A 12,985-nucleotide genomic window follows, 5' to 3' on the forward strand; every position below is an offset into this window, starting at 1 on the left:
GCCCTCTTCTGGCCTGTAGGCATACACACAGACAGAATATTGTATACATAATAAATAAATAAATATTAAAAAAATATTAAAAAAAAAGAAACATTCTGAGAATAACTGCCCTGCCTGGAGGAGACTCTCCAATCTACCAAGCTGCCTTCAAAACTGTTCAGTGAGCATGAGGCTCCCAGTTTTTGTGACTGTTACCCATGCTGGCTTGGGCTTTTGGTGATGTGACTGCCTTTAAGTTATTTCTGCTCCTGTAATCTTTCAGCCATACTTTTGTAAGTAACCACCATAGTACTCATTGGTTTACCAAGTTGGACCTTGGTGCTGTACATAACTTTGGTTTATTTGCCATTTGCCTGGAGCGAGTAGACATTTATTCACATTTCCCCAGGAACGCATGCACCCCCCAAAGAATAAATAAATGCAATAAGAATATTTTAAAGTCCATCAAAAATTATATTTACAATTTTTTTTGAACCCAGATGTAATGACACATGCCTTTAGTCCTGGCCCTTGAGAGACAGAGGCAGGCAGATCTCCGAGTTCAAGGCCAGCCTGGATTTTAGAGCAAGTTCCAGGACAGTTAGGGCTATGTAGAGGGACCCTGCCTCAAAATAAATATGCTTTTTTAAAAAAATTGTGTGCATGAGCCCCAAGTGGAGGTAGGGGATCCTTGTAGGAATTAGTTTCTCCTTTCGCCATGTGGGGTCCTAAGTACCCAACTCAGCCTGCTTATTTTTTTGAGAAAGGATTTCTCACTGAACCAAGAGCTAGCAAATTCAGCTGGAATGGCTGGCCAGCAAGGAATCCTTCAGCCCCTCCTCAGCCCCAGGGCTGCGTCTGGCTTTTTACACACGCGTGGGAACCCAAACTCAGGTCCTCATGCCCCCTGAAATAGTATTTTACATTTTATTTTTCAGATGTCTTCATTTTTATTTTATTTTATGTTCATTGCTGTTCTGCCTGCATGTGTGTCTGTGTGAGGGGTCAGAAGCCCTGGAACTGGAGTTACAGACAGGAGTGAGCTGCCATGATGGTGCTGGGAATTGAACCCACGTGCTCTTAACTGCTGACCCACCTCTCCAGCCCCCAGATATCCTCTTATATTATAGGTTCTTACCATCAATTTAAAGGGATCCTAGGTCATAGATAAATAACAGAAAATATCCGCAGTTCCCCCCTTTAGTGTCCCCTAGTCCCGCATCTCAGACACGGAGTTGGTTCAGCCAGAGCAGGCATGAATCTGCCGGGGCTGAGGCCTTTACTTTCTCCAAGGGTACACCCTCCCTAGTTCCTGAGACTCTGGGCCCCCTTAAGAGTCTGCAGCTGGACAAGAAGTCCAGCATTGCTTAAGTCTGCTCCCGCTGGAGGATCCTCCTACCACAAGAGCTGGTTTTCAAGTTGGGAGAAGAAGCCGGTTCCCCATCCCCCCCAGTTATCCCCACAAAGCCGAGTGGGGGTGGGGGGAGTGGAGAGTGGGGGCAGTGGGGGTGGTGAGAGAGCCAGGTCCCTGCTAGTAAATCAAAGTTGGTTTCCCAGATGGAGCTGCAGCCGCCGCTTTGATTTCCCTCCCCCCTCCCCCTCTGTGTTCCCCCACAAGCCCAGCTCCGGGGTTTCAATTCCACCCTGAAAAGCAATGGGGCCTCCTCTCAAACCCGCCCCGCTCCTCCAATTCCCAACAACAGCTTAAGTTACAGGAAAGAGCGAGCAGCGAGGGGAGGGGGCAAGGTGACCCCCTGCCTTGAGGCAAAGGGGAGGAATCCTGGGAGAGAGGATGGAGAGGAGAAACCCCCTCCCAAATGGAAGCTAGTGACCGGAACCGAGGGGAGCCCCGAGAGTAAAGCCAACCTTCGTAACGGGTACCCACACATTTCCCTCACAGCCCCTCCACACCTACAACCTATAATTCGGGCTTCCCTTTCTTGCCTTCTTGGTGTTAAGTTCTAGAAGGTTCTAGGAGACAGAATACTTGATCCATTCATTCCTACGAACCCTAATTTCTTCCATGTAAAAAGTAGAGTCAGTTCAAGAACTTCACTCGTCAAATAAGAATGGATTTCGGTGCCTCGCTTTGCCCAGTCTGCCCGAGCCACCCATGCTTGTTTCTGCTCAACCTAAGGCCTGGACTAATTAAAGCCCTTAATTAATAGATTCTCTGTAATATCTGTTTAATCCTTTTAAAGCCCATTTTGCCTTCCAGAAACATTGGTGTAGGTGCTGGAAAGATGAAGGAGCTAACTGAACAACCTTGGATTTTGGCCTTGCTGAGGTGACAGGCACAGAAGACTCGGGAGGCCAGGAAGCAGAGGTCCCAGAATCCTAGGTCTTTGGTTAATCTAAAGCAGGTTTCTGTCTTTATCATTTTTCCTTTTTTTTTTTTTTTTTTTTTTGCTTTTTTGGGGCAGGATCTTTTAATTAATTTTATTTATCTGCCTGCCTGTGGAGATGTCAGAGAAGTAAACCCTGGGACCTCCGGACAAGCTCAACCAGGGAGCCATCTCTCCAGCCCCTGGGTCTTAGGTAGACTCAGATAACCTCGACTCCATACGTAGATGAGGCTGACTTCCATTGATCCTATTCCATTGGCTTTCTAACTGTGGGGCTACAGGCATGATCACCACTCAAAGGTCTGTGCATGCTATACCAACACTCTTCCAGCTGAGCTGGCATTGCATGACAGACAGCTGTGAGCTGCTCTGTGGGTGCTGGGAATTGAACCTGGGTCCTCTGGAAAAGCAGCCAGTGCTCTTAACCACTGAGCTATCTCTCTAGCCCCATCTGAATCTCTGGGCCCAGGAAGATGTGTGTGTGTGTGTGTGTGTGTGTGTGTGTGTGTGTGTGTGTGTGTGTTGTTTTTGAGACAGAGTCTCACTGTGTAGACTGGACTGGCTAGACTAGAACACACTGTGTAGACCAGGCTGGCCTTGAACTTGCAGACCCCGGGCTTGCCTCTGCCTCCCAAATGCTGGGATTAAAGCTATGCTCTCCCACATCCAGCCCAAGAACAGAGTATTTTTGATTACAGAATAAAATCTTCAAGGATTGGAAAGTATCTGAAATTATATTTTCTTTTTTGTTCTCTTTTCATATTCCCCAGGCAGATGCCAACAATCCCTCCCTCTTCAGGGCGGAAGGACAATAATGCCTTGGGAAGGAAGAACACTTACCCATTATGGAAGAGACGAGGTGGGGCTCGCCCTCTGCCAGGGCTTCCTGGAGAAGAGGCAGTTCCCTTAGGAGCACCCCACACCAGGCATGATCCTCTAGGGGTTCTGTAGACAAAGCAGAGAGAGGGGGAGAGAAGCCGGCTTCTCTGAGAAGAAGGAGTGGGGTTGTGGGGAGAAGGGGTGGGCAAGGTAAGTACTTTGACAGCTGTCCTAATGCGGGAGGCTTACATGGAGAACTTGAGGGGAAGAGATTTCTTTAGCTGGGCATTGGTTCTCTGCCGTCTTTTGAGCATGCCTGTGGTATGCAGGGTATCACGAGCAGGCGTCATTCGCTCAGTGTGTGTGACACACGAGCCTTTAAATGTGTCTGGGTGGCTTTAAACACAGTATTCTCACAGCCCCCCCCTAACATCAACTAGAATTCTTTCTCTTTTTAAAAAACTTTATTTATTATTAGGCCTGGAACTTGCTTTGTAGATCAGGCTAGCCTCCAGTCTCAGAGATATCCCACCCTCTACCTCCCATGTACTGGGATTAAAGGCATATAGGTCACATGTGACCCAGGCTAGCCTTCAGCTTGCTGTGTAGTTGAGGCTGCTCTTGAACTCCTGATGCTTCTGCCTCCAAGAGCTAGTGTCACAGGTATGTGCCATCCCAGCTCTGACTTAGGCTATCTGCTTTATATAAGACAGGCGCCCCATAATTTGTTGGATTAAAAACAACAGAAACAGCTCCCGGCAAGGCAGTTGAAGGCGCTTGCCACCAAGCCTAAATGACTTGAGTTCGATCTTGGGAAGTCACACGGTGAAAGAACATACAGGATTCCCAGACCTTGTCCTATGATTTCTGCATGCGCAGAGCAGCCCTTGCACCTACAAAGCAAATAAATAAATGTAATTTAAGAAATAGCAACGCGGGGCTGGAGAGATGGCTCAGCGGTTAAGAGCATTGTGTGCTCTTCCAAAGGACCCGAGTTTGATTCCCAGCAACCACATGGTGGCTCACAACCATCTGTAATGAGGTCTAGTGTCCTCTTCTAGCAGGCATATATGCAAACAGAATATTGTATCCATAATAAATAAATAAATATTTAAAAAAATAGCAACGCATATTAACCAAGCTTTTAGCCCAGCACTTGGTCAAGGGAGGGCTACATGCCATCTCACAACTGAAGCAAGGTAAATAAAACTTCTGAACTGGGATCAGGAAAAACAAGCCCCGTGGCATTCTCTTGTTGTCTAGAATCCGGCCTGGCCTCATTCTTCCTCAGTCTCCCTTCTTGGCTCTTAACAGTTGGCATCTCGGACAGCTTTTAGCTTTCCCATTCGGTGTTCCCTGGATGCTCTTGGTCTCGCTCACAGCTCCCCATTCGAGGCTAGTGCCCTTCCACTGGGCACTGGGCTTCAGAATTCATCTGCCTAGGGCTTGAGAGATGGCTCAGTGCTTAAGAGCATTGCCTGCTCTTCCAAAGGTCCTGAGTTCAATTTCCAACAACCACATGGTGGCTCACAACCGTATGTAATAGGGTCTGGTGCCCTCTTCTGGCCTGCAGGTATGCACACAGACAGAATATTATATACATAATAAATAAATAAATATTAAAAAAAAGAATTCATCTGCCTATAGAGCCCTTAGATGGCCCATGATGGAGCTGGTCCACACTAACATTTGCTCCAAAGCTACCCTAAGAAATCCTGTCTCAAAAAACCAAAAAAAACAGCCGGGCGATGGTGGTGCACGCCTTTAATCCCAGCTCTCAGGAGGCAGAGGCAGGCGGATCTCTGTGAGTTCGAGACCAGCCTGGTCTACAGAGCTAGTTCCAGGACAGGCTCCAAAGCCACAGAGAAACCCTGTCTCGAAAAACAAAACAAAACAAACAAACAAAAAAACCAAAAATAAATAAATAAATAAAATAAATAAAACCTCATACATATAAAGTGTAAAGAAATAAGTCTTTAATAAAATAGCTTGGTGTGGTGGCACTCGGGAGGCAGAGGCAGACCTGATCAAAGTGAAACAAACATACAAAATTAATAATAACCATACACATGCACAGATATAAATGAAAAACAGGGCTAGGGGAGCTGGAGAGATGGCTCAGAGGTTAAGAGCACTGGCTACTCTTCCAAGGGACCCTGGTTCAATCCCCATCACCCACATGGCAGCTCACAACTGTCTGTATCTCTGAGTCCAGGGTATCTGCCACCCTCACACAGACACACATTTAGGCAAAACATAAATGCATGTAAAATAAAAATAAATAAATTATTAAAAAAAGACAGAACTAGGAATGTATCTTAGTGGTAGAGCACTTGCCTAGAATATGAAAGACCATAAATTCAGTCCCTAGCAACTCCAAATTATATCCAAGCCGACTTGATTTTATTTTTTATTTTTTGAAACAGAATCTCCCTGTCTTCTCTTGCTGGCCTCAAAGTCATGGAGATCCTCTGCCCCCTCCTCTCAAGTGCAGGGACTAAAAACACAAGCCACCATGCCTGGCTCTCTTTTGAGACTTTCCAGTTTTATGTGAATGTGTGTCTTGCCTACATGTATGTCTGTGTGCCCTTTGCATGTCTGGTGGTTGCTATGGTTAGAAGAGGGTGTCAGAACCCCTGGAATTGGACTTATGGATGGTTGTGAGGCAGAATGTGGGTGCTGGGAATTGAGATGGGTCCTCAACAAGGATAAGTGCTCTTAACTATTGAGCCATCTCTCCAGCACCTTAATTGTTTTGTATTTTTATTTATCATTATCATTATTATTATTTTATTTTTGGTTTTTTGAGACAGGGTTTCTCTGTAGCTTTGGAGCCTGTCCTGGAACTAGCTGTTGTAGACCAGGCTGGCCTTAAACTCACAGAGATCCTTCTGCCTCTGCCTCCCAAGTGCTGGGATTAAAAGCGTGCACCACCACTGCCCAGCTATTAATTATTTATTTCAGTTCAGAGTTTCTCTGTGTAGCCCTGGCTGTTCTGGAACTCATTCTGTAGACCAGGATGGCCTCAAACTCAGAATCCACCTGCCTCTGCCTTCTAAGTGCTGGGATTAAAGGTGTGTACCACCACCACCTGACCCATTTTTAACTGTTAAAAATCGTATCTAATTATTTTGCATGTAGACGCATGCATGTGGAGGTTCGAGCACAGCTTGCGGCATTCAGTTCTCTTTTTCTGTGTGGGTCCTAGGACTGACCTCCAGTCATCAGGCTTGGCAGGAAGGCCTTTACTCACAGAGTTGCCTCAGCCACCCTACAGAACATTGGCACGACCTGGAGTTAGTCCATCAATGGTTCACACTGAAATGAGTCTGAGACCAGGCTGGGTAACAACAAGGACATAGCCTTTTCCTCTCAGCCCCTGCAGTTGGTCTTAAAGTAAGAAACCCCAATGTGTGGAAGGCCTGGGGGAGGAGGGCACACGACACAGGATTTATTAATTTGTTTATGTACACAGGTATTTTGTAGTACCAAGGGAGGCCAGAAGAGGGCGTCTGATCGGAGTTATAGAGGCTGTGGGTTCTGGGACTGCCGTGCAGGTCCTCTGAAACAGGAGCCAGTGTCCTTAACCACTGAGAGTCTCTCCAGCCCCACAACACTTTCTTCTTTGAAAGAGGGAAAAGAGAACCACTAAAGATGCTGAGGGTGTTGATACATGCCTTTAATCTCAGCACATTTAGAACGCAGAGCTCTGTGAGTTTGAAGCCAGCCTGGTCTACATACAGAGTTTTAGGTCAACCAGGATTATACCGTGAGGCCCTGTCTAAAAATAAATAAATAAATAAAATAAAATAAAAATTCCAATAAAGAGCACTTTCAGATTGTAAAGAATTTAAATATTTTTGTTTGTTTCTCTTCTTTCATTCTCATACTGCCACTGCCCCTGAGGCTGGCCTGGAACTCCTGGTAATTCTCCTGCCTCAGCTTCGCCTTCTGGGATCACAGGTGTGAGCTGCTGAAAATTTACATTCATTCCCCTAGTCGGGGTGGGGGTGCAGGGGAGCGCCTCTTTTCAACCCTGGGAAGCCCAGGTTCATCATATACTCTTTTCTCCTTAAATTGCTGTTTTGCGGTTTCTGTATGCAGCCCAATCCCAGATCTCCCGAGCTGGAAGGATTGGGCCTGTACTGAGAAGCAAAAGCGGCTTTCTAGACAACCTTCTTTCTTTTTAAGTCTCCTTCTGTCGTCTCTCCAGAGAGACAACAGAAATAATTGATCCATCATCCAGTACCAGACACAGATTCCCATGCAATTCCCTTCCCTCTCCAGACCTCAAATTTACAAGCCTAGTGTGTTTGGCGGGGGTGGGGTGTGGGTGGGGGGGGGGGTTGGTCTACGGGCCACCCCACCCCTCGGCCAGGTGAGAGCTGGACAGGAGAAATTCTCTACCACAACTCCCCCAGCCTCCTCCCTCGCCACACACACCATCTTTCGGGTGTGGAATCACTTAAAGTTTGGGTAAAACTCCCTTTTCTCCCAGGAGATCAAATCTGGAAGCTTTTAGGAGGCGGAGCAGGGATGGGGAGGGAGAAGGCAAATTCCCCAAAACATTCGTCAGACCTAAAGAGGTTTCTTCTCTCGAAACTGCCCATCACCCCCGCCATTAACTTTCCATTAAGACCTCCTCCTTATGGCAACTAAACTTTACTTTGCATAATTAAGATTTTCCTCGGAAGGGGGGTGGATTGAAACCTCAACTCTGGGCCTTTCTCCTTCACCTCACCCGCCCCCCCCGCCCCAGCCCTGAAGCCTGGCCTCCGAGTTCCTGAATTTTCTCACTTTGAGGTGCCACCGAACACAAAGAACTATAATGGGCTCCTTTGTGCTCGCTATGGGGCAATTACACCCCGGAGTCCCGGCCCCTTTAAGAGCCCCTTAAAGAGACAGGCTCTCAATTTTTCAGAGGGTTACTTAAGGGTGTGTGAAGGGGGAGGGGCGAGGAAACTTCTCGGGGTCATTTTTTAGGGTGAAGTGACACTTTTACCTCCACTGTATGAGAGGGGTTTGAAGAGAAGTCTTTGCAAGCTGTTAGCTTACGCGCTTTTAACACACACATTTACATTTATATATTTTTTTAACCTGAGATTTTTTTCACTTGATTTTATAAATGGTACTGAGAAAGTGGGGGAGGTTGAGGAGCGGGGCCTTGAGCAAAGAGCTCGAGTAGCTCAGAGCGCCTGGGCTCCAGGACTACAGATCAGGCTAGAGTTCCCCGGTTCGGACGCTACCCTGGGTAAACGTGTCTCCGGACCTCGTCCCGGCTACTCCGAAGAAATCTCGGATTGAGCAAACAGCCCCTAATATAATAATAGCTTGTCTCTTTAAAAAAGCAAAAGGAGGGGGGTAGAGTTCTTGGCATCTGGTTTCTGATCTCATTATGTTGCGGTTGACCAATCCAGTCTTCGGGGCTGGTCCTCGAGTTTAAATCTGATTGGCCGAGAGCACATTTTGGGACGGTGCAAAGCTCGACGGGGCGGTTTCAAGGATCCCTTTGAAGGGAGGGGGGTGAGGAGAGGGCGGGGCCGCCAGCGGGGGCCCCCTTGAAACCGACTAATTGGGATCGGAGAGGCCGAGGTGAGGGCTGAAGGAGGCACAAAGAAGTCGCTGGGTAGAGGAGGGTGGGGAGAGGGGAAGCCCAGAGGCTAGAGGAGGAGGAAGAGAAGTGAGGGCAGCAGTGCGCGGCGACTTCGACCACTCAGTCCGACCGCGGCGAACCAGCAGGCGGGTGCGCCGCCCCCTCCCCCGGCCGGCCTCCCCAACTCCTGCGGCCGCGAGCAAAGTTTGCAGAGAGGCGCGGGAGGCGGCCGGGCAGCTAGGCGAAAGCGGGGAAGGCGCGCGGTCTCGGGGTTGGGGGCGGGGGCTGGGGGGCGCCCAGGAGCCGAGTGGGGGGCGGCGGCCAGCATGCGGGCCCGCAGCGCCCTGCCCCGCAGCGCCCTGCCCCGCTTGCTGCTGCCGCTGCTGCTGCTGCCGGCCGCCGGGCCGGCCCAGTTTCACGGGGAAAAGGGCATCTCCATCCCGGACCACGGCTTCTGCCAGCCCATCTCCATCCCGCTGTGCACGGACATCGCCTACAACCAGACCATCATGCCCAACCTTCTTGGCCACACGAACCAGGAGGACGCGGGCCTGGAGGTGCACCAGTTCTACCCGCTGGTGAAGGTGCAGTGCTCGCCCGAGCTGCGTTTCTTCCTGTGCTCCATGTACGCTCCGGTGTGCACGGTGCTGGAGCAGGCCATCCCGCCGTGCCGCTCCATCTGCGAGCGCGCGCGCCAAGGCTGCGAGGCTCTCATGAACAAGTTCGGCTTCCAGTGGCCCGAGCGCCTCCGCTGCGAGCATTTCCCGCGTCACGGCGCGGAGCAGATCTGCGTGGGCCAGAACCACTCCGAGGACGGAGCTCCTGCGCTACTCACCACCGCTCCGCCCTCCGGGCTGCAACCCGGCGCGGGTGGCACCCCGGGTGGCCCTGGCGGTGGTGGCGCGCCCCCGCGCTACGCCACTCTGGAGCACCCTTTCCACTGTCCCCGCGTCCTCAAAGTGCCGTCCTATCTCAGCTATAAGTTTCTGGGTGAACGCGATTGTGCAGCGCCCTGCGAGCCCGCACGACCCGACGGCTCCATGTTCTTCTCGCAGGAGGAGACGCGTTTTGCCCGTCTCTGGATCCTCACCTGGTCGGTGCTGTGCTGCGCTTCCACGTTTTTCACGGTCACCACCTACTTAGTGGACATGCAGCGCTTTCGCTACCCAGAGCGGCCCATCATCTTTCTGTCGGGCTGCTACACCATGGTGTCGGTGGCCTACATCGCGGGCTTCGTGCTCCAGGAGCGCGTGGTGTGCAACGAGCGCTTCTCTGAGGACGGTTACCGCACGGTGGTGCAGGGCACTAAGAAAGAGGGCTGCACTATACTCTTCATGATGCTGTACTTCTTCAGCATGGCCAGCTCCATCTGGTGGGTGATTCTGTCCCTCACCTGGTTCCTGGCAGCCGGTATGAAGTGGGGCCACGAGGCCATCGAGGCCAATTCGCAGTACTTCCACCTGGCCGCCTGGGCCGTGCCAGCCGTCAAAACCATCACCATCCTGGCCATGGGCCAGATCGACGGCGACCTGCTGAGCGGCGTGTGCTTCGTGGGCCTCAACAGCCTGGACCCTCTGCGGGGCTTCGTGCTGGCGCCGCTCTTCGTGTACCTGTTCATCGGCACATCCTTCTTGCTGGCCGGCTTCGTGTCACTCTTCCGCATCCGCACCATCATGAAGCACGATGGCACCAAGACGGAGAAGCTGGAGAGGCTCATGGTGCGCATCGGGGTCTTCTCGGTGCTCTACACGGTACCGGCCACCATCGTCATCGCCTGCTACTTCTACGAGCAGGCCTTCCGCGAGCACTGGGAGCGCTCGTGGGTCAGCCAGCACTGCAAGAGCCTGGCCATCCCGTGCCCGGCCCACTACACGCCGCGCATGTCGCCCGACTTCACAGTCTATATGATCAAATACCTCATGACGCTCATCGTGGGCATCACGTCGGGCTTCTGGATCTGGTCCGGCAAGACGCTGCACTCCTGGAGGAAGTTTTACACGCGTCTCACCAACAGCCGGCATGGCGAGACCACCGTGTGAAGAGGCCTCGCCTGGTGGGCACCCCCTCCCCCAGGACCGGACCGCACGGTACCCTCCTCCTCTCGGGAGAGGGTGCGTCTATGGACTCCTATTTTATTTTTTTAAAAAATAAAGAACAGTAAAGAAAAAAAAAAGAACAAAACCACATTTTATTTTAGGTCGCTTTTTAAAAAGAACTCTGTCCAACACCCCTACCAGGTTTGTGATTAAAACTGTAAATAGTGTTTGTAAATTTAATTATATATTTTCTATTTAAAAGGAAAAAGGGGGGAAAAAAACACGAGCGAGGGCGCCTAGGCTGAAGAATGGGGTGGGGGTGGGGAGGAGGTCTCGCCTTTTCTAAGTGCCCTTTTAAAAGCCGCCCTGTGCTCTGGTTCGAATTTTTTGGTGACTTGGCAGGGCTGGGCCTGCTGGGAGAGGCACCTAGCATGCGCGCTGTTTTTGTTGGCTTCTAGGAGTTGGGAGTTAGTTCCACTCAACTTCTATAAAAGCCGAATTTGCGAGCCTCCTCGCCGACGCGGGGCCTGTGGAAGCTGTGGGATATTTTTTAACAAGACTTGGATTCGTTTTGTTATATTTTATTTCCCGTCCTCTTCCCCCCTCCACCCCCCTTTTCACCCTTCTCATTTGTTCTGTCTTCCCTCACTCGAAATCTGGAACCCTCCCAATCCAGATGCAGACGTGGAAAAACACACCGCTTTTAGGGGGAGGGCGGAGATGTGGGGAGGAATGGCCTCCACCCCCCTTAGCCCACTCTCCTGCGGGCACCGAGATCTTTCTGTGGTTTCGGCTCCGGCCCACGCGCAGAGAATGGGCAACGAAACGCTTTGTGAAGTGTGTTTTGACCCCCACCCCCACCCCGCCCAGTACACACACCATTTTAAGAGCCACCCTCTTTCCCTGAATGTTAGGGATACCACTAGCGAACCCCGGGCTCTTTTGCTCGTCCCTTCCTTCTCTCCCGGTAGTCTGCTCCTCGCAGTGGTATCCAGGTTAGCAGTTTTTAGGGTTGGGTTGTGTGTTATGTGTGGGTTTTTGTTTGAGGTTTGTTTGTTTTTTTTTTTTTTCCAAAAGCAGTAAAAGTGCTTGGGTTGGAGGGAGGGGAATGGATGAGCTGGTGGGAATTTTAGTTTTCTTTTGACAAAAGAGTGGCCTTAAAAAAAAAAATAAGAAGTTGTCCAGGAAAAGAACAAAAACTACTGGGTTAAGTTTGCTTTAGAAGGTCTCTCTGGGCAGGCTCTTTGTGGTTGTGGGGGTGGGGTGGGGTGTTTACATGACATTCTGTATCATAAGATTGATAGAGTGTCCCTAACATGTTTCTTCCCCCTGCACACAAATAAAAGTAAAGATTTTTCTTAAGTGAGCTGCCTGAGGGATGGTGTATAAAGTATCTTTCCCGGTATGAGAATTCCAGTTTCCAACACACATCGGCTCTGTCTACTGTTTGGAGTCTTAGGATTCGAAGGCTAAAGAATTGAAGACTAGTAAGCCAGGACTGTGCTATCGCCATCTCTCCTGTTTCTTGATAATAGTGCAAATTAAAACCTAATAATCATCATAATAAAGTGCATTTAATTATCTTCAGAGATCTAGCCCTTTAATTGTATTTAACAGGGTTGTAACTCCCCCCAACCAAACCACAGCCCCTCCTTCCCTCTCCTTCACCTTTTTGGTTGGGGGTTGGGCAGAGCGGGCTCTTCCGCTCAAGGCCTCAATTGTTTGACTAAATAGTTATGGGAAAATTGATTTCTTATCATCTTTTGTTGGCAGACTTGGGGACAAGGGAGGAAGTAAGTTGGAACCCCCCCCCCCCCCCCCGACTTCCAAGTGTGTGTGTATGTTAGTTTATGTTGGGGGAAGGGAAGTGGAAATGTTTGGTGGTAATTGAAGTCATATGTGGGGCTTTGTTTGCAATTGTATTGAAGCCCGGCATTTCGGCAAAGACCCCCCTCCCCAAATATATAGTCTGTCTCCAAATTATTTGTGCTAAATTCACTAAGTCTTCAATATAAATTTGTCTTAACTATCGAGGTGGGGGGAGCAGTGTCACGGCCCCACAGCTCCATTTCCTTCAAGTCCGAAAGAACCCCCGCAAAGGCTATAGGAAAGAGGTCAGTTCCACACAATTCTGAGCACCTCTCCTGGCAATAAAGGTGAGACCCCAGGAGTCAAGTGGGGTTTACCAGTGCCTGGGATGAAGCCCTACAGGA

The 12,985-nt window shown here is 50.0% G+C and overlaps 1 protein-coding gene across 1 annotated transcript; it reads left to right on the forward strand.

The window, feature by feature from the left end:
- The first annotated feature begins 8,794 nt into the window (after nucleotides 1-8,794).
- Nucleotides 8,795-12,359, forward strand: Fzd2 (frizzled class receptor 2). The gene has a single exon (XM_041636163.1). The coding sequence runs from the start codon at nucleotides 9,063-9,065 to the stop codon at nucleotides 10,773-10,775; it is 1,713 nt and encodes a 570-aa protein (XP_041492097.1). The 5' UTR covers nucleotides 8,795-9,062; the 3' UTR covers nucleotides 10,776-12,359.
- The last annotated feature ends 626 nt before the right edge of the window (nucleotides 12,360-12,985 follow it).

Source organism: Microtus oregoni, unplaced genomic scaffold (assembly GCF_018167655.1).
Source record: "Microtus oregoni isolate MIOR12 unplaced genomic scaffold, Mior012 000048F_ref0000485, whole genome shotgun sequence".
NCBI classification, from domain to species: Eukaryota; Metazoa; Chordata; class Mammalia; order Rodentia; family Cricetidae; genus Microtus; species Microtus oregoni.